The following is a 21,839-nucleotide window of genomic DNA, read 5'->3' as shown; positions in this document are numbered from 1 at the left end:
GCTCCGTGTCCCGTGACATCGCCGAGGCCCCGCGCTAGGTGGCAGCGTGGCGCCAAAAGTGCGGCGCCGAACGCCCCAAGGCCGCGCTGGTCTTCATGACGTCTCGCGATGACGTCACTCCGCAACGCTCCCGCTCCACTTTCCCTCAGCGGCGCATGCGCACGGCTCGCCTCCCCCGTCTTTCTCTCCCCCCCTCTCCCACGCCCCCGCGGTTCCACTTCCGGCGGGCGGCGCCTTCCCCGTCCGGGGTCAGGCCCCGCTGCCTTCCTGTTATTGCTGCTGCGGGAGGCGGCTCGCCTGGGGGTAGTGTGCGGACTGCGGCGCCGCTTCCGCCAGCGCCCGGGAGGAGGCGGTCCGCCCGCTCCAGGGTCCCGCGGGGCGGCGCCCGGGGGCTGCGAGGAGCGGTGGGGCCGCGGCCCGGCGGGGGGAGGCCGCGCCCGTGAGGTGAGTGAGGCGGCGGCGCGGCCCGCGGGGGAAAACGCGACCCCCGGTTGAGGCGCTGCGGCTGCCGGGGCGTGGGCTGCTTCGGGCGGCCGCGGCTCGGGAAGCGGGGAAGCCGAGCGCTTTGTGTTGTGTTGTGTTGTGTTGGTGGGTGGGGGCTTTGCCTCTCCGTGCCGTCCCGAGGTCCGTTTCTCGCTAACGATGAACGCGAATAGGCGGCTTCTTTTCAGAGCTCGGGTATTTATAGGCTGTTAGTGGAACTTTGAGTGGCCTAACGCAAACAGCGTGCTTTTTTTACCCTGAGGGACTTTGTTGCTGTTCCTTACATTACTACGGTATCAGAACTACTGCTGCTGGTGTTGCTCGAAGTTCTTTTCATCAGTCGGTTTTATTTTTTCTCGAAGGCTTTAAGAATCCGCCTGCACAGAGGTTGCCCCGTAAACACCGCGTGGTCGCGGTATGCACACGTGAGGTGTGTTGAGAAGTGGGCGGTGTGGGCTGCGGGACTTCGCTTGAGGCCTTTCTGCAGGGAGCCCGGAGTGGTGGACTGACTCTGGGATCTGAATTTCTCGGTGCTTTAATAGGGAAGGCTGAGTTCTGGACTGTCACTTACCTGTACCCATACGTTCGGAGCTGTAGTGAGTTTCCAAATTCATCGTGCTGGGAAAGTTCTTCACTTTTGCCAGTTGTTCTTTAATTTACCCTTCTCTCAAGTAACTCACAGGGATGTTCTCAGGGCTTTTGCTTCAGTTCCTTCTATGCCACAATTCTATAATGCAGTGCAATAATCAAAGTCCAGCTCTTGCTGTGCATAAACAACGTGAGCGCCCAGGAATATTCCAGTCCTCAGGATGATGGGCTTTAATGGTTTATACACTGTAGGGAACTCATTGGATAATTTGTTCTGAAATAGTGCTCGGTGCAAACACAAAATTTCATAATAAGTGACATTGTTCTCCAGCAACAAAGCTCTTCCAGAGCTGCAGTTTGGAAGCATATTTTAACAATGTCACCGTGAAGCCCCACATCAACGAAGCTCATAGTGTTTACAGGGGAATTGGTGAGACCACACAACTCTGCCTGTGATCTGGGAAGTATTGTCTTTGTCATTAAGACAATAAACACAGCAGCTTCAGAGGCTCAGCTGGAGTTCTGCTGGAGCAGGTGCCCTGAATTTCAGGGGTGTGAACTTGATGCCATTCTTAGCAACTTGGAGACAACGTTTCTTGTTTTTCAGAGCGCTAAGCCCAGCCTACAGACCCACACCCAGATGTTTTAGCTGTTCTGCTGCTTCCAATTCTCATTCCATTTGAATGGCAGAAATGTATTGCTTTTTGTTACAGCTTGCTTCCACTGATAATGAAACTGAGTGTTTTGGTTTCACTTTGTTTTCTTTTCTGGAGTATTCTTTGGAAAAGGTGGTGTAGCCGAGCTGTTTACAAAGCAATTGTGCTTTATTGGAAGTCATAAAGCAGCTCAATACCTAGTTAACTGTTTCAGTGCCAGTCAGAATTAACTGCTCTCTGGAAGCAAGTGGGGAATAGTTGCTTCTGGACAGCTGTTGTAAGAAGTTGCTGGAAGATTTGGAATAGGATTTATGCAAAAGCAAGAGTTTCATACTTTCACCATCATTCTGCTTCACAAAACCAAGTAGGCTATAAGAGCTTTTCAGGTATTGGAAGAAAAGAATACCTTTAAAAGGTGTTATAATGTGAAGAACAAACTTCTTTCTGATCGCAGTTGTTCCTTGTGTTTAAATGCATGCTGTGCTCGCTCGTGTCATAAAGTCTTAAACAACGTCAGTAGCCATAACATTACACTCAGAAAAAGATGCATGACCTGTTACCTCTGGATGAGGGGGAACTAAGGCTTTCCATTTATCTTTAACTTTGATACTGAAGATGAAACAGTCAAAACTGATGCTAATTTTTTCTCTTGTGGTATATAACCAGAGCCGGAATATTAATTGAAGTAATGCAATGAAGGTTATTCATTCATATTATTCTTTATTACCTACAATTTTGTAACTACTGGAAAACATGTGAGATTTAGTCAATCTCCCAGATGAGAAAAAATGGGCCGTGGTGTGTTCTGTGCATGTAAATGGGGGGGAGGAGGAGCATTAGAGAGAGGAAGTGTTTGTACTTCCACAAACTGAAGGAACAGGCTGATGGCTTGAAGTGTAAGTTAAGGTAGGAGTTGTTTTTGCATCTTTTCCTGCCTTGCATTCTGTGCTTTTAGGAGTTTTGTCTCTTCCTTTGGGAAAAAAAAAAAACAATCAAAGAGACCTCTGGTTCCTCCAAGCGATGATACTTGTCTGGAATTGTAGCTAAGGGTACAAGAGGCAACAAAAGTATTTGTGGTACAACTGGGTGGAGTTTTCTCTTACTCCAAGCTGAGTGTGTCCTGGCAAATAATTGTTACAAATTTCTCTTTCTGGTGCCCTCATCCAAGTGGGAGCGGTGCAGAGAGAGAACAGATCTGTTTCTCTTGGTGTTTGTTCATACGCCAGTCCTATGTGAGTTGTTCTGAGTTCTGGATGAGCTCGCGTAGCCTCCAGAGGCCCCTTCCAACTTAAATTATTCTGTAAACATACTTTTGAATGGTAAATGGAATATTATATGAACCAGAAGAAATATTCTGAAGTGTTAACTGTTTGCTTTCTGTGTTGTGTTGCTGTAGCTTTAAGAAAACAGGAGTGGGGTTGAGGGGGTTAGGGATAGCTGAACTGTTTAAAAGATTGGAGTTTCTTTAGATATATAAGCAAACCTGTGAGCAAATGGCAATGCTGCAGGCTGGATACAGACTATGTGAGGTTGGATCTATTGTCCCCAAGCAATCGTTTGCAAGGAAGTGTCTTTATTTTATATAGTGTGCATAGGAGGTATTTTCCTAGTTAATTTTGGATCTCCCTTTGTGAAGGGCAGTGTAGAAACCCTGTGTTCTTCAAACAAGAAGTGTGAGAGACAGTGGAAATAATCACTTGTTCTCTAGTAACAGTGTACTTTTCTCAAAGCCAATAAAGCAGGGAATAAAAGCACTTGGCAGGCATGACTGAGCAAGTACACTCGCTGGGAATGTTTATGGTCTGTTTTAGAGAGGTTACGTCTGAGTACCTGAACTCTAGAAGTGTAGAAACAAAGTTCAAAGAAACCAACTTACCTTTACAAAATTGAAGAAGAGAGAATGATGAAGGTCTTGGGTAGCCTTCACCTCTGTGGCATGTTGCTAACTTAGCAGGAGAAGTAAATTAGCACTGCTGAAGTGTAGTTTAAGAGCAGTTAAGTGTAGAATTTAAGGTTCAATGTACTTTTCTTTTGTGCCCTGCTGCTTTGTCACCAGTAGTAGGTTAGGTGTATGTCAAAGAAATCTTCTTTTAGTCTGCTTTTTTGACAAGTTTCCTTATATTAACTTTATCCTTATGGATTTTACATAGGATGAATTTGGCAGTTATTTTACTTGTAGCTTCTGATTAAATAAATGCTAACAAATTGAGCTTTTGAGGATTGTGAACCATGAAGTGTGTTTGTTGGATACAAGGGGTTTACTGAATTGGCCAAGACTTACGGTAAAGTTCTCTGAAACTGAGACAGCTGAGTCACATTATTGGCTGTACATTATGACCCTTTTCTAAGGCAAAGAGATGAAAAATGGACACATATGACATGTTTCTTTACAAGTCCAAGCAGAAAAGAAAGGAAAAGGAACTGGAAGGTTGCCTCTGAGACTGTACCATATCTCAAAAGACATATATGTGGCTAAAACATAGAAAAACAATAATGCTGATCTCTGCAGAGATGCAGGCAGGCTAAGCACAGAATGTCTGCAGGTACAGGCACAAAGAAAGGAATAACGAGCAGGGAGTAAAGGCTGCTTTACCACACAAACAAAGTGGTAATGAATTGTTTCTCAGATTTTACTAAAATACTTCTTGTTGTGAGATATGTTGTTAGGTAACTTTGGTTCTTGTGCCATTAAGTAACTTTTTATTAAGGCTGAAAAGAGTCCAGTTTTACTAAACTGGACTCTTGACTACAGGCATAGCTTTAAAAAAAAAAATTAAAAAATTAAAGTTGATTATATTAACTTAAGAAGTTCCTCGATAAACCTCCCTCTGGGAAAGGAAGTAAATACTTCCATTCCAAACAGTACTCTAAAGTAAGCACGTTGTGGTCATTAAAATGCTTAGATTATAAAACATATCACTAATTCTTCATTTTTGTGTTTATGTTCCCAGTCTGAACACAGTAATCAGCAAATGCTACCGCTGGATTTTAATAATGGAAATGATGCTAGTAGAACTGAAAACTTCTACTGGGTTCTGAGAAGTTTACGTGGATGCTGAACATCCAGTTCTGCTTACCAGTTTGTAAAGATAGTCTTCACTGGTGGAAGGAAAGCAGTTAATCTATTGTGTTTTGTTTGGTGGTTTCTTGCTCTCAATTGTGTGCAATCTTCCATTTCAATGTCAGGTAATACTGAGGAGCACTTTTCGTAGAATGGTTTTCCCAAGAAAACGATTAGCATCTAATTGAGATGCTGTTGCTGTAGAGGATACACTTAACCAGTTGTGATTTTTTTTTACATGGTATTTAGCTAAAATGAAGCATTTAAAGTGGACACCAACATTTTAATTGAGTAGGTAAAGTTTAATTATTTTGCTATTTAGTAAAATTCTATTAAGTTCTATTCATCTTGCTCTGAAATGGAGGATGAAGCACTCAGGTAGTTATCACTGCTCAGCACTACTCACTTCATCTTAGATATCTCCAGCTTGGAATGTTTTGACATGTTGAGGAAGATGGCATAACTGCTACCTAGGGATAAAGGATGTAAATGTGATCTGGGAGGCAGGGAAACTTCCTGAAGAGGAAAGCAAAACCTATTCCTGACTTTGGAGGCTCTGCTTAAGTGTGTTGTCAAATTATTTTGTAACCCAGCTCTTCTTTTACTACCTCTTTTCCAAACCCTTTATTGTATATCAGCAGACAGGATGATATCACAAGCAACTGCAAGGTGATTTGAGATGTGCGACCATCATTACAACAGCTTCAAATGTCTTGATGTCCTGGTGTGTGAGCCATGATTTAGGTAATTTGCAATATGGTTCCTCTTCCCTAATTGGTGGTTTTTTATGGGCTGGAATTAAATGTAGGATGCTTAACCTTGGGATAGATCAGGACATCACACAAGTTTAATCTTCACTGGGCTTTTTTTCTTTCCTAAGAGGAAGTTCTGTCACTGTAATGTATCCCTTTTAACAGAGCTCCAATTGTACTGATAGGCAACATATGCTGTAGTGTCAAAGCATTCAATCTGCTATGGATATGAAAGTGACCTTCCAAGCAGGAGAGTTGAGAAGTCTTGAAATTGTTGTAGAGAAGTTGGTGGTATTTACTGTTCAAATGCCTCTGAGCTCATGTCACTTCTTAGGAAAGTTCCTGTTATTTGTACATACCTATTGAGGCAAATATTAGCAGTTTCTTTCAGATGTAGTAAGCATGAATGGGTGGTATCCTGATCTCATTAGAGAAACGTGGGTAGCAGCTTGGAGCGCAGGAAAAGGAGATGCGCTAACAACAAGCACAGTGTCTCAGCAGTGCTTGCTTGAAATAGTGCTTTCTTATTTGCAGAGCACAAGGTTTGCAAAGCAGATGCTTCTTACAGATGCCTACAGAAATGATGAACACTTGATCAAAACAGGCTGAAGAACCCTTTGTTGTAGTTAACCATAGCTGTTCTTTATACTTCAGGCTGAAGCAGGCAAGGCCTAATGACATACATAGTCAACATGAGTCATATGTTCAGGAAGGGCAAACAAACAAATGCAAATATGTTACTGTCTGAGGAATCATAATTGTTACCTTGGAGCTCAACCTGGAAGTGCAGAGAGAAGTCCTATTCATCCATCATCAACAGTTTGAACAAGAATAAACCCATGCTCCTTCAGGCTTCACAGAAACTTTTGGTTTATTTCCAGCTTAAATAAAGCAAGCAAATGTACTTACAAAATCAGTGATTCTATCAAAAGAGTTGCCTCATATAGAGGCTCTCCCCTCCATCTTCTGACACATATAGGTGCAGTGCACCTAAGCAGCCTATGAGCTTTGGGGGCAAAGGTGAAGTGCTACAGGAGTATGGATTGGTGTTAAATGTTTCACAGCCAAAAAGTGTCCTTCTGTGCCACTCCATGTGTGGGTAAGTACCACTAGTCCCCATCTGCTGGTGTGGTGAGCAAAGGTCCATCAGTAATCCTCTACAGAAAGTTCCTGCTCTTTACCTATTAGCAGAGCTATCGTTAATGGCTAAATAAATATTTAGTTACTCTCCAGTGAACTTGTTTGTGATACAAAACTGGTCAATAGTGATGACTATTTTTAACTGATACTCAGAAAGCCATTGTACTCTCCTGGGGTGGTTGTAGCTGGTGAAGAAGCAGGCAGCAGTTTCTGCAGGGAAGGGTTCTCAAAAGTCTGCGTGGGTTTGCCTGCTGTCTTATTCTACAGCTCTGTGTATAGGACAATTTGTTGAGGATTGTATTACTGTCTGCCCTTTGTAGAGCAAGAAAGTTTAGCTGCAGAATTGAGATGTTGCACTCAGGGAGCTGTGCCTTTGTGTTAATTCCGTCATGAACTTGCCACAAATGATTTTAAACAGAGAGTTAGGAAATACCTCAATGGAAAATGTGTGGAGGTTTTGTTTCTTTCATAGAAGCTTAAAACAAACAAACAAAGCCTCCACTTCCATGGCTTTTGCTGAGGCACACAGTTCTTTGTAAAAGCTCTGTCAGAAGTAAAGCTTCATCCCATCTTCTGTTGATTTGTTACTGGCAACCAATGCTTGTTGTTAAAGGAAGCCACTAAGTCTATAAAAACCAAACCTATGCTTCTACAAATGCTTGGCTGCAGTGGTGAAGGTAGAAGAAGGAAACCCAACTTGTATTTGGATTGCGAAACAGAAGCTTCTGTGCTCCCATTCATTCCCTTATATTTAACTTCAGAAATCTGCACAGTTGCAGAAACACTGCTATTCACAGCCACCTCAAAACTTATTTATTTTACACATGAACTACATTCAGGATCTGGAGCAATTCTTTCAGCATAGCAGAAAACTTTTATCTCTATTTACATTTGCTTTCAGCCTTGGTTCTAAGAGCTGTTATGTGAATAGTATATGATATGTCCTGTCGAGTTTGGCTTTTCCAGTTTCTGCTTAGGGAGGAAGGGCTGATGGGGTGCGTCTGCTGAGAAAAGGTAAATTAAAATTTACAGGGAGAAGGTTGTTCTTATCTCAGTCCAGTTTTTGTAGGAACATGCATTTCTCTGCCCATGTGAGCTAATGGGCTGAGCATTGTTGATTGATTCCACTGCTACTTCTGCTTGTAGCACAGGGGCAAGTGTAGCAGTCTGAGGACTGCAGTGCCTCCAGCGTCACTGTATTTCTTTCCCTGCCCTTCTAGGCGTGGGCAGCTCTTTTTCGACAGAACTAGAGGTTCATCTCACTGCAGCGGAGGGAATTACTTGTAAAAGGCAGGCGTTAGGTGAGGGCTTGGCTGGAGGGAGCACGGAGCACCTGGGCTCGCTCTGCTGCTCCTTGTCCTTGTCTGTGTGCCAGCACTTCCTGTTTGTGCGGATCCTGTTTACTGTCTGGGTTCCAAATAGCCGGGGAAGATGGGAGGATGGGAAGAAGCAGAAAGAAAAGTAAACAGCGTTATTTAAGGTGGAGTTCTGTATTTCTGTGTATATATGTGCTAGCATTTGTTACTGTGTAGCCTAGTTACATACAAGAATCTCTCCTCTTGATGTTGTTCTGTACTAATTTCTAAAAAGAGGAGAAGGCTGCTGCATGCAGAAACTGAAATTGAAGCCCTTGGTATTTGTAGCAAGGAACAGAGTTGGAGGTGTGCTTTTACTTTGCGTTCTCTCTGGAGTTCTTGTGAGGAATGCTTGTCACCCATACAAAATAGATTATTAGAAAAAGGTAAAGGAAAACCTTATTTCTACTGGTACAGAATGACTTGCTGCTCTGATTTTTACTGCCTAATTTCAAGGCTTTCGACTTAAACAGCTCAGAAGAGCACGAGTGCTGCTCCCTGGGCTCCAGCACACAGCTGGCCCTGGTAGCGCAGCCCTGATCCCAGCACTCAGATGGGAGAGTCATTCCCATCCCACTGCTCCCCCAGCCCTGAAGCAGTGAGTAATGAGTACATGACGGAAGCGTAAAGAGAAGATGCGTTGCCTTAGTAGTGCTGTATGACTATGAGTCCCCTGTAAATACAAGATCCTTTGAGTAAAGCTAGAAGTTGAATTCTTGAATGACTTGGAACTACAAAGAGACTTAATTCCAGGCTTTCCTTCCTTTAACAAAGGAGAAGCAATCTGCCTTAAACTGGAAGAAAATGTTCTAGGACAGATGCTGTGCTCTTGGTATGTCACGGGCTCCCTAGGGAGAAAGCACAATCACAGTGGGAGTTGTAGAGGTCACCAGCAACTTGCAAATGCTTCTTTCCCGTCATCTTGTTTTCATGGCTCCCAGATAGTAAGGCTGTAAATAATGTGCCTGCGTGGCTAGGGGAGGCTGCTCAAGGGGTATGGAAATAATGTGATGTCAAAACCCTAGGATTTATGAAGGTGTTTTGTTTTTCTTACAGGAAAAATAAAATAGTAATACTTTGGGCTTTTTAAAAAAAAAAAAAGACACATACAAAACAACTGTTCATCTTGGGTTTTTTCTTCTGATATCTGATACTATATCATTCTTGAGTAATTTTTCAGAATGGTCCGGCAATGCTTTGTAGTGAGTTCCCTTTTTTTCTGGTTGATCTCATCATTGGTAATACTCACAGTGTCTGAATGTCACTACAACCAGAACCCAAGGATATTAGATTCTGAAATGCAAAAATAGCTGCATGCAAGAGAACTTTAAAGAAACATCTGATTAAGCCTATCTTCTCATACCTAGCTGAACTAAAACAGTGTCTTAGTGAGATTTCCTCTTCACAGGAGAGAATGGTCTTGTATTTTTTCTGTGCTGTAATTCTACAGATTCTAGCAATAATGTTAATTTTTCTAGCTTGGTGTAGAACAATGCAAAGGTGCTGCTTGGGGATAAGGGGAGAGTAGTAGGTAACTGCAGCTAACATTGGTATTGTTGCTTCTCTGTTTCAGAAGGAAACAAAACGCTGGGAAGATGTGTTTTTGGCTGTTAGATCCCCCTGCGTGTTGTTTCCCTTGAGCTGCTGTTTGATCAGATAAGAAATTCTGCGTATTTGTGCCTCTTCTGTAGAAGGATAAAGACAAAAATAACACGTAAGAAATTCACACTCATTAACTTGCATTACATTAGTCTTCTCCTGCTTTCTGTTATAAACAAAGCAGCGCTGCTACTGTGTGTAACGGTGTTGTCATAGAGGAGTTTCAGACATCTTTGTCTTCCTGGATTTTGGAAAGGTGCCAGCTTGGCAAGCAGGAAGAACAAAAGGACAGGACTGAAAATATCCCATCGGAGGCAGTGTCACCATCACCACGCAGCAGGCTGGGACAGCAGCAACATTAGACAGGCAGCCCGGCCTCGTTTTCTTCATGGTAAGCACTGGAGTGGCTGTTCTCTAAAGATGAGAATAAAATATTTTGGTCTTAAGAGTTTGAAATTTCGGGGACAAAATGGAACGTAGTTTTTTGGTGTTCTGAAAAGTGTTACTTTTGCCACACAACTTTTTTTTTCATGATGTTAGTTTTGGGGATTATGTAGAATCTTTTTTCCTAAAATAAATAAATAAAAAAAATGGTAGGGAAATAGCTAAAGTTTTGTTCTTCTGCTGGTTTGGAACAGAACATAGAACTCACAAGTGTGTAGTAAATTGGAATCTATAAACATGGTTGGATTGTTTAATGAGCAGATTCCTTTTTTTCCTTAGATGACAGTGATAAAAGTCTGGAAGATGCTTCCAACTGGCAAAGAAATCAAATTTGCATACCAATCTTATTGAGCAACTCTTTGATACTAAAGATACTGCAAATTATTATAAAACATTATTACATCCTGTTTATGACAGCCATGTAATGAGATTTGTCTTACAATTGGAGAAGCCAATGATCTTCAACCGAAGTGTAGAAGTCAGAGTGATTAATTCAGTTTCAAGTATGGTCTGATAAAATTGTATTGAGCGTTCAGTCTGCCCTTCTGAATTGATTTTGAAACACTAGCTGATGTTCACAGCGATGCAAAATTATTCAGTTCTGTTTCAGTTACTGGAATGCATACCTTTTTGCATAAGCCTCACATATTTTATGCCTTTGTGGTGTTTCTGTACAGTTCGTTTTTTTGCTTCTTACTTCCCTCTGTATTTGTTAGTTTTTTTGTTAGGTGGTACGTAATAGAAGAACTTCCTCTTTGCGAAGCCTGAAGAGTAGTAGAAGGTGCTTGTGGATGACAGATAAGTCTCCTAAAGTGACTAAAATGATTTAGATTTTTCCCTGGACTGGCCCACAGACTTGCATGGTGAGTTTATATCTGCTTTATAAAAGACACGTTAATGTTAGATGGTGTTCCTGTCTTTGGAGAACCATTCCACAGTAAACTTACAGAATGGGGAAGAAAATCATGTTAACCATGTTACTTAGTAGCCAATATTAAGAGTCTTCTGACAAAATGTTATGTGTGAAAATGCTTGCAGGGGAAAAAGCATTGCCAGGGTGTCCTACTGGGCTGTAGATGCATGAGGTTTTTATGTGCTATGTGGCTATAACAGTTGCAGTAGGGCTCAGATGCCTTTAGGTAAAATATATGGGAGTTTTAGACTAGAGTTAGCTTAGGACAAATTAAGTTTGTATATATTACGAACACAGAATATGTTATGGTTTAGAACCTCTGTTAACTGGGGTGTGGTACAGCTCTTACTTAATTTTTCCTCCACTGACCTCCATTCCAGAGAGGGAAGGAATTCTCAGAAGTAGTAGCAGCAAACTTCAGTGTCTGGTAAATGTTCTCAGAGTTAACATACTTGTATGTCATGAAAAAGGCATTAGAAAGCTAACTGTAGCCTGCAACTTGTAGTAAAATATCCAACAGAATGAAGTTCAGTTAACTGTGCTCCCTCAGTTCTGCATGAGTCAGTACTGTGAGGTGGTAAAACCTCATGGTACTGGAGTTCATCAAAAATATCGTTTGAAGACCTGTGTCTCAGAATTCCTTTAACTAAATTTTGTAGTTTGTATATTCTGTAAGAAAATAGGTTAGATAAATTAGCATAAGTGTATCTGTTGAAGCATTAGTATGATAAGTGATCTGTTGAAATGAGTATTTTGGGAAATCTGTTGGTGAGCTTCCCTCTTTCTTCCTCCATATATGTTATTTTTGAATTGAGTTTTAAAACTTGATCTGTTAGGTTAGTAGCTTAGCAAGGTTAGCGATGGAGAACATGCTTAACAGATCAGGAAGGTTGTAGTGAGTTCAAAAGGCCCTGGTCTAACCTGCAGATGCCTTCAAGTTTTTCTTTTCTGACAAAGCTTTTGGCTCAGGAGCAAGGTTTCAGGTATTTTTGGATTGCAGGTGTGATGTAGTGTTCATTTGAAGCGTTTGCATGTAGCTTTAGTTGGATCTAAATAACATCTCTCCAGAATTCTCTGAAAATTATACTTTGACTGTCGAAGAACATAATTGATTCTCTTTATTCCAGGCAACCTTCCAGATTTGGAAGTGTACACAGCAATGCAAGCTGCCAACTGTACTTCAAAACTGTTTCTGTTTATGTTTTTGCTTTCCAAATCCAAACCCTGGAGGCGTGCTTACATGCACAAGTGAATGTGCGCACAGAGCGTCTACACACACAGACCCAGCACGTCTGTTGCCCAATTTAAAACAAAAGCTGCTGTTCTGGTGCAGTTGCTCTTAAAGGCAGTGTAGATTTTTGGGCTGTCCTTTTTGGCCCATTTTCAAGACTTTAAAAGAAACAGTATTGAGTTGGCACTTCACGTTTGAATCTTTTGAAAAGCCAAGGGTTTACATCTCTTTTGAAAATATAATGTACAGAAGGATTCAACATGTGCGTGTGTTTCACAGTTTTGCCTCCATTTCTTTGTTGGCAGTTATTAGTGGGGAGAGGTGGAAGGTTGGCAATGGAACCATCGCTTCTGAAGCAGAATTAGCTCAGCACCGCTGCAGTAGTGCTTTCTGCCCTGCATAGACCCCAGTGTTCAGCTCTGTCTCTCAGTAAGGCAGCTCAAACAGCAGAAACTAAACCAAGAGAGGTGGAGTGAGTTCTTTGCCATTTTAATCCAGCTGAGCCTGCAAGGAGCTGGCTCAGGGAGTGTGGGTGCCAGCGTGATGTAGAATGAGAACACCTGCCTTGGGCAGTGAGAAGATGGGCCCTCATGACCATCAGTTCAGAAAGGCTGAACCAGGGCTGTGGCACCAAACTTGAAAGGCTGCTGGTAGAAACTCAGCCTGTATTGTGAATACTTAACTTGATTGTGGTCCACCTATACTGTTGTTTGTGTATGTGGACAGAAAAGTTCTTATGACTGCATATTCTTGCTTGGTGTTTTAATGCTGGTTTATGCCTTAATAGTAATGTGTTTTTGCCTATGCTTGTAATTAAGAAATGTAGATAAAAATGTGTTATTTTATATAGAGTGGGTGTCTTGCTTATACTTTACCTGATTAAAAAAAAAAAAAAATGCCACTTAACTTTCTCTGTATTTCTTTTTATCTGTAGGCTGAGTTAGCAGTAGTTCATGATTTTTTCCAAGTTGCTCTGAATGGTTCTATCAGGGTTCATTTGTAATGTTTTGTAATTGGAAAGCTTTCCTAGTTTGACTCTTCAAATACAATGTGAATGCGCTTAGAACTTTCCATTTCAGTATCTGCTTGCTGAGACCATTACAAAGATAAGGAAAATAGCTTCTTTAAGCGGCTTTTCAAAAAGAAGTCAGTAGCACAGTCCTAAATACGTATAGAGTGTCAGTGGAAAAGCATTTTTCTAAACCTGCAGCGTCCCTTTAGTATTCTTTGCTGATAAAATTAAAAGTCCAAACAGCAACTACAAAGGAGGGGAAGGAAGGAAAAAGAAACCCTATTCCTGCTGAGTGTTACTTAGGAAGCAGTGGATTTGGGAAAATATTCTTGTTCTTATGCATCTTAAGAACTGGAGTGTGGTAAAAGCAGGTAGCGGTCATAATTCAGAAGAAAACATTTCAGAAAAATAAGTACTGTAGTGTAGAAGGGTCATGATTATATTTTATGTACATATGTGCATACATAGTATGTGGCTTTTGGAATAGTAGCTAGTAGCCTGGCTAATGGAGCATAAGGGACTGTTCTTTAGAAGTCTGATTATTGCCTTTTCTCATAAGGAATTTTCTCATAGTGGAAATGCTGAATTTAATGAGATGATGAGCTAAGCATAAGTAATGCCCTGTTTGAGATCTACATAATATATGATGAACTTGGAGGCAATTCGCTACTCTGTAAATGATGTGTAGTTGAGTGAAAATGTCTTGATGCTCAGGAGCAGTCAAAAAAGCAACCAGTAGATAATCCAAAACACTGTTCCAGCCATGGATATATATCTGTAACTGTAAGAAATGTTTGAAGAACTTTTAGCTGAAATGTATTTAAAATATTGATGTTTAAATCTCTGATTTTTTTTATATAGGTTTAACTCATACGAATCACTGCTTGAAAGACTTCAAGTACAAAATTATTGAAAGACTTAAAAATGCCACCCCGACCATCATCTGGTGAACTATGGGGCATCCACTTGATGCCCCCGAGGATCCTTGTGGAGTGTCTTCTCCCAAATGGAATGATAGTGACTCTAGAATGCCTCCGTGAGGCCACACTGCTAACTATCAAACACGAACTTTTTAAAGAAGCAAGAAAATACCCTCTCTATCAGCTCCTTCAAGATGAATCTTCTTACATTTTTGTAAGTGTTACGCAAGAAGCAGAAAGAGAAGAATTTTTTGATGAAACACGGAGACTTTGTGACCTGCGGCTATTTCAACCTTTCCTAAAAGTCATTGAACCAGTAGGTAACAGAGAAGAAAAGATCCTTAATAGAGAAATAGGTGAGATTATCTGTATTTAAACATAGCTAATCTGCTTAACTGGTTTCTTCTCTTCAAAATAGAAAACAAGAACTGAAGTGCTGTATTTGTTACCTTTTGCTGTATCTGTCAAAGCTTACGTTGTCAGTTATTGCATCAAATATCCCAACATGTTGATCATAGTTAAGTCAATATTTGTAAACTATTCTTGATTTCATTCACACATTAATATTTATATATATATATATATATATATACACAGTTGTATATAGGTTAGTAGTGCATGTTTTTGCTAGTCGCCAGTTAGCAGGATTTCATAATAGTACAGAGCAAAGCCTTACTGTTTTACTTGGGAAGCAAATCTTGATTTGTTTTGAATTTTACAGAACAGTGATAACTTAGGGAGGAAGGTACAAGAGGATTTAATTGTAAATACTTATATATTTGCAGTAGTACAGTTTTTAATACTACTTTGTCTTAGACTGCAAAATCTGAGAAAGAAGGTGTTTTTCTTCCCCCTCTCCCTTTCAGACAGAGCATTAGTAGGTGTGGGAAGGATCATGATAAAAACACCTGAGTATATTGTTTTGAATCATCTCTGGGAAAGCCTGTAACTTTTCCATTATCCATTGAGGAAGCACAGGAAGACTAGCATGTGTTTTGGTATCTGGGTTAAGTATCTCAAATCAGTTAGCGCAAGCATACTGCCTTCCTCTTAGTTTCTAACAGATGTATGTTGCAGTGGTAGAGACTTGTCAACTGGAAATACTTGTTCTAGGGTGCTACTAATTGTTAAATTATCTAATTGTTGTGAATGCATCATAGGTAAACTTCTGTTTTGTGAAACAGAGCCTGTTTGGGACTCGGGGAGAGCAGTGGTTACCTGACTATGCATGGAGACAAAATTGAGAGTTTTCAAATTTGAGCATTCATGCACAAATCATTCATTATGAATGTAATCTAATGAAAAGAAATTGAGTTAGACGTGAGACTTGAAGACTTGAGAGGAATATGTGAATCTTTGCCAAAGAGTTAAGTTCATTATTTCTTGAGGTGCTACAGGAGCTCACAAAAACATGTGAAGATGGGACACGGAGTTGAAAGAAAAGCTGATTATGGCTCTAACAGTTATCAATGATCCTGTCAGAGTTTTAGAGAAAGTCAGGCACTGCAGCTACTGTGGTCCACTCATAAAACTTTATTTGTTGACTTAAAGAAGTTTATTACTGATTCTTTTCTTCCCCAAGGGTTATTAGCAATGGAAGTGGTAATTTAAGGTTTGCGGGATTTTCAGTGAAAATGTATCAGGTTTCTAATCTTTGTGATTACTGTGTTGTTCTTGAATGGCATAAAAACAACTCCTGTATGAAGTGGAAGCCAGTGGTTAACACAAATATTTTAGGTTGTATTTTGCTTTAAGTGTGCTTTTTTCAGGCAGTGGTAGAAGGAATCTTTAGTTTAATTTAGTTACCAGTTGTAATTATTTTTCCATGCTTCTGCAACATTGTAGGTTTTGCTATTGGCATGCCCATCTGTGAGTTTGACATGGTTAAGGATCCTGAAGTACAAGATTTCAGAAGAAACATTCTTAATGTTTGTAAAGAAGCAGTAGATCTTCGAGATGCCAATGCTCCACATAGTAGAGCATTATATGTCTGTCCTCCAAATGTAGAATCTTCACCTGAGCTACCCAAACACATATACAATAAACTAGATAAAGGTAAGATAAATATTTACTGTAGGCATAATATTTTTCAGAGATTGACATCAAAAAACACAACTGGTGACTTAAGCAAATCACTGATTTATGTAGTGTATTTGATACACTGCAGCAATATCGTAACTCTGAGTTACTCAGAATAATTTGCTTAATAGAATGTAGGTTCAAAAGGCAAGCAGCAAAACTTGAAAATTACTTTTTTGCTATTCTAGTAAGGTCATGGAACAGTTGCTGCTGTTTTCTTGAAGGCTGAATATTAGATATGAAGGTTGGTGGCACTGCCTGCAGCAGGGAGGTTGGAGCTTGGTAATCCTTGAGGTCCTTTCCAACCCAAGCCATTCTATGATTCTGTGGTTCTATGAATAGTCAGTAGTATTTGATGTGTAACATTCTTAACCTTAAGGCATGAAAGTTTGAATTTACACTTGAATCATGAATAAGCTGAGGGCACCTCGTTCATCAATCCTCTAGGATTGATTGGATTGGACTACGAATCTTGTCTACGTCGTCTTGTAATAGTAATTCTATGTAGTTTTGTTTCTTCAGGGTGTGAAGGGGTGATGGTTTGCTTGCATTGAAAATGGTAGACCTAGCATTGTTTCGTATTTATTCTAGGGCAAATAATAGTGGTGATATGGGTAATAGTTTCACCTAACAACGATAAGCAGAAGTACACCTTAAAAATCAATCATGACTGTGTGCCTGAGCAAGTTATTGCTGAAGCAATTAGGAAGAAAACACGAAGTATGTTGCTGTCATCTGAACAACTGAAGCTTTGCGTGTTGGAGTACCAGGGCAAGTATATTCTGAAAGTGTGCGGCTGTGATGAATACTTGCTAGAAAAATATCCACTGAGCCAGTATAAGGTGAGTAATATAATGAATTTATTTTGAAGTACTCTGAAAAAATCCTAATATGTGTGGGAGAAAAGTGATCAGTCTCATTATTTACATTCAAAAACAAAGAAAGTACAAATATATTTCTTTAAGGTAACTGGCTTATATGTATCTGATTCCAGCGTGTATTTGTTGCTGTATGTGCTTCAAAATGTGGCCAGGGAAGGTAATTTAAAGTAGAATTTACATCACCCATTCAGCTTTTTAACAATGCAGTAGGAGTTTCGCTCTAACACGAGTGATAAATCGGTGGTAGGTTCTCTGAGAAGTATTCTACATTTCTGATGGCAAGAGATGAATAACATTTGAATGGGGCTGATGCAGTTCAAAAAGAAATCAGATCGGGTGTTGAGTTTTGAGGCAACCATTACTTCTGTGAATCTTCTCTCTTCCTGCTTTAGGGGTTGGGGAAAAAAATAAGCAAGCTCTCTTGGCTTACTGTTAATTACATCAGTAAACTTCTTGATCTTATGAAAGGGGAGTGGTAAACTTCCAGTACTGTATTTATCAGTTAAATCTTCCTTGTTGCTATCCATCCTTCAGTGTCTTTGTTCTCTTACTGTTGTACCTCTAATAGAACTGGCAGAAGAGCCTCAGAGCAGTCCTCTCTGAAGTAGACAACAATGCTACCCTGTATATTTCCTGACAGACTGCTGTTGCTTCCTCTCTGAGAAACGTGCTGTTGTAATAACAGCTCCCATTCTTCCATCTAAAATGGTTGACAGTCTGCTCTCCAGAGCAATGGGGGACACAAGGGGGATGGGGGATCCTGAATACTGGGAAAAGGATCTTAACATTATGCAAACTGAGGAAGAAGTGCGGGCATATGTGAATAATTGTGTACAGTCATGAGATCAAACGCTAGACCTATTTGATCTAGTGTGGTTTCTTCAAAAGTATCTGGTATGCCTTTCTGTGCCGCAGAAGAGCTTACTAATTACAGTCTCAGATTATAAATACAGAACCCATCGTAATGCTTTGTAGTACTGTTGCCAGACAAAATACTTTCAGCAGTCATTCCTGAGCAGACACAATACAGGCTTGAGTCTGGCAGGATCAGTGTTGAGGTGAAGCTGATAAGCGTGTCTGAATCAAAAATGAACAGTTCTGCATGTTGCCTTGTACTTTTTCTAACTGGCTAGGTGTGTTAGAGGCACATGTACTAGGTTGGATTATAACTAGATTATAACAGCAGTATGCAAGGCAAAAGATAGCTAACCTGCTTCCGGGAGCACCCCTGATCTGGAACCATTCTACTTTACTCTGCACTGTGCCTGAGCTTAAGAGCCCTACAAGACACTTGTCTTTCTGTCAGCTCTGTTCTGTATCTCCAGTTCAGCCTTCAACTGTTGCAGATGTGTTCATACCTCAAAATCTGTTTGCAGTACTGCTGTGCCATTCTACCCAGTAATGTATTTGAACTGTTGAATGTTGCAACAAAAAAAAAACAACACTGAAGGATTTACATAAAAGAACAGACATGAGCTCTTGAAGTATGCTTTTATTTTTTTGCTGTTCTGAGTACTTTTAGGTACTGATTACCAAGGGCTTAGATAATATACTGAATTTTGGTTTTGTTTTCTTACAGTACATAAGAAGTTGTATAATGCTTGGTCGCATGCCCAATCTCATGCTGATGGCTAAAGAAAGCCTATATACCCAGCTGCCGCTCGATACCTTTACAATGCCATCTTACTCCAGGCGTATCTCTACAGCTACACCCTACATGAATGGAGAAGCTACAGCCAAGTCCCTCTGGACTATAAACAGTGCTCTCAGAATAAGAATCCTCTGTGCAACCTATGTAAATGTGAACATTAGAGACATTGACAAAGTAAGGCAAATGCTGCATGGCATTATACGTAGTTTTCAACACATGGTTTCTCTCTTTTCTGTAATTACATTAGAAAAGAGGTGTTATTTAACGTTAGAAGATTAGACTGCTTTGTTACTTAAATTTTAAGCACTCAATTCTGAAAAATAGAGCCATGTTCTAAAATCTACAAGTTTTTGTATACTTCTGGAAAAATGCATGAATTGTGGTATTCAGCTAAAGGAGCAGTCTTAATTTATTTCAGCTGAGTTTGTAACGGATGTGCTGTCTTCCATGTTCTAAACTATAAACACATTCAGGAGTGTTGTACAGTAATTGAGAATACATCTGATGAGGAGATGCTGGATAGCATGCTGCTATCTTTGTTTTTAGAAAGGGAGGCATGGGAAGATCAGTGAGAAAAGGCATGTGCAGTTTAATCCTGCTGAAGTCATATGGCCAGTCTCTACCTCACTCAGAATTTATTTGGTCTTTTTTCTTTCTGTGGTTTGGCTCACAAAGAATTGGTCATTCCAAATTGTTTTTAGAAGTTCCTTTTGAGTTCATTAGTGTATTTTTAAGAAGTACTTCTACAACAGTCATGAGGAAAAAGATCAGAACCTTTTTTTTTTTCCTATAAGAGTATACTTATGTATTTGTAGAGCATGAATAAATTTGGGTTGAGGAGTGCTGGTGGAACTGTTTGGTTTTTATTTGTTTGTTGGGAGTGAAGTATTGATGGGTGCTTTAATAGAAAAGAGAAAGCAGTATCTTGTAATCATACTGTATGTTGATAGGAATGAGAACTTTGTTTATAGTGGCATTTCAAAAATAGTACTAATGTTAACGTTACTTTCAGATCTACGTTAGAACAGGTATCTACCATGGAGGAGAACCTTTATGTGACAATGTGAATACTCAGAGGGTACCTTGTTCTAATCCCAGGTAAGATACTAGAAAAACTATAGAGAAGCTGACTTTTGGGGCATTACGAATTACAGTATTGAAGAAGTAAAGGCACTACTTAGCATTATTCAGGTATATCTCGTTGCTGGCAGTACTTCAGCTGAAAGAACATAAAATTAAATTAATTCAAACCCAAGTATTTTGTCCTGTAATGTTATGTGTATTGGTGTAGTTCCTGTACTGACCAGGTCTGTTTTACATATGCATTCACAATTGCCTCTGAAACTCCTATGTAATTAGTCTTTAGTACCATGAAGTCAGCACAGCTCTGGACTGTCAAGCTCCGTTTTTCACTTTGGATCTATAGCTGGAGTTGCAGTTGCAGGTTCAGATTCCAACATCAGCAAGAGGCAATGTAATGTAATGCAGTCCACAGATTTGTTCCAGTGCAGTTGCAGAGCATGTGCTAAAGCAGAAACACTGGTGGGAATCATTTGGTAATGTGGAAGTGACTGCCAGGTCTGGGCTGATTGTTTCCAGGAGATTTTGACCTCCTGTGAATGTTATCTAAAAATAAATAAATAAATTACGTAGACTTTAAAGTGCTATTAATGTGCAAAAAGAAGCTTTATATGAGCATATATGAGCATACTGAGAACAAATATCTTGAAGAGATTGAATTTTTGCCCGTAACTCTGGATAAGGAGGTGTGAAATGCTAGCATCTGCTAGGATTAGATGTGATGTGTGTGTTCAAAAATAAGTCCTGACTTGCATTTTCTGTCTGCCTTCATGTCTTTGAAAGTTTCAGAGTGTTTTCTGTAAGTACGATTAGGTATTAACATTTGAGGGCATAATGATATATGCAGGTTTTAGAAAAAATAGCTTGTCCCTCCTGCTTATCCCACAGATGGTTAAGCTGTCTGTTCAAGCGTAGCTGTTTTTGAGGGAAAATCTTGTGGGAAAGATGGTGAAGGACATAGTTGGAAAACATGGATATTGTCACACACAGATATATATTATATGAAATTAACACATAAGAAAGGTGACTTAAATTTTATTTGCGAATCTCTTTATTTTTAGGGAAGGGTTTGGGGCGGTTATTTCAATGCAAAATACTGCTTTTAGTAGCTACAGAAATGTGACAAAATTAACGGTGTCCTTGGAAGCTGCTGCTGCTTCCAACTGAGAAAATAACTGTATTTAGCAGTTTAAAAGCACAGTTGTGCGTGTTGAGAGAGAAGTCCTCCTTAATGAAGTTTGTGAACATATATTCCTCTAGAACTAATCTCTGCTCTTATTACTATGGTAAACAGAGTGATATCTGAGTTATTTCAACAGTCTTATCGTAGAACTACAGATCTGAGAGCAGAATGAAAACACTTGTTTTATTTTTTTATGGTTCAAACTACTTTATAATGATGGAGAGACCAGAAGGTAATGAAATAGGAGAAACTGTGACTATGCACAAGGCTCTGGAGTGCTTAAGGAATAACTGCAGTGGAAAAAAATGTATATTTCCTTCTCTGGAGTGCTGTTTTGCTAATGTTTTACAACCTTGTGGGATAGCAAACCTGTCATTCTGTACAAAGGATTTGAGGGAAACCTTTCACAACTAAATGAGACTATCTTCCAATTAGTGATACAATACAGTCATTTAAAGAGGTAACATGTTTCAGTCTGCTGTGATTTTGCAGTTCCTTGCATTTTAACTGTTAATTGCTTCCTGTTGCATTTACTTACTGTTTAAAAGTAACACAGTTAATAGAGTCAAGTAGAATTAAGCAAGCGTTTGGAAAGTGTCCAATTGCTGCTAGCAATTTTGGTTTTCCTTTCTTTATGCAGCTATAGCAGTGTTATTTTGTATCTCTGTTGCTGAGGAATCTCATCCATATATTCAACAATTCCCCTCAAGTTTAGGGAAAGGGTTTGCAATATATAATTTTCTTGCTTAGCTCTGTAAACTGCAGTTAAAATCCATTTTTCTACAATCAAGTTCTAATTATACCAAGCATA

At 39.9% G+C, this 21,839-nt stretch overlaps 1 protein-coding gene across 5 annotated transcripts in view; it reads left to right on the top strand.

The window, feature by feature from the left end:
- The first annotated feature begins 388 nt into the window (after window positions 1–388).
- Window positions 389–21,839, top strand: part of PIK3CA (phosphatidylinositol-4,5-bisphosphate 3-kinase catalytic subunit alpha) — a 38,942-nt gene continuing 17,491 nt past the window's right edge. The window contains exons 1-10 of one of the 5 annotated variants that reach the window (XM_046898433.1): window positions 389–444; window positions 5,430–5,532; window positions 9,609–9,749; window positions 9,891–10,025; window positions 10,795–10,941; window positions 14,096–14,510; window positions 16,000–16,209; window positions 16,825–17,075; window positions 18,694–18,939; window positions 19,778–19,863. In XM_046898433.1, the coding sequence (XP_046754389.1) occupies window positions 14,159–14,510; window positions 16,000–16,209; window positions 16,825–17,075; window positions 18,694–18,939; window positions 19,778–19,863 (1,145 nt within the window). In that variant the 5' untranslated portion in view covers window positions 389–444; window positions 5,430–5,532; window positions 9,609–9,749; ... (1 more) ...; window positions 10,795–10,941; window positions 14,096–14,158. Of the gene's footprint in view, window positions 2,634–5,426; window positions 5,533–9,608; window positions 9,750–9,890; window positions 10,026–10,794; window positions 10,942–14,095; window positions 14,511–15,999; window positions 16,210–16,824; window positions 17,076–18,693; window positions 18,940–19,777; window positions 19,864–21,839 lie in introns of all 5 variants that reach the window. The other 4 variants (XM_046898432.1, XM_046898431.1, XM_046898430.1 and 1 more) reach the window with 4 other exon arrangements.

Source organism: Gallus gallus, chromosome 9 (genome assembly GCF_016699485.2).
Source record: "Gallus gallus isolate bGalGal1 chromosome 9, bGalGal1.mat.broiler.GRCg7b, whole genome shotgun sequence".
In the NCBI taxonomy this organism is placed as follows: domain Eukaryota; kingdom Metazoa; phylum Chordata; class Aves; order Galliformes; family Phasianidae; genus Gallus; species Gallus gallus.
Note: the sequence above shows the minus strand (reverse complement) of the source record. Positions and strands in the feature narration are given on the sequence as shown.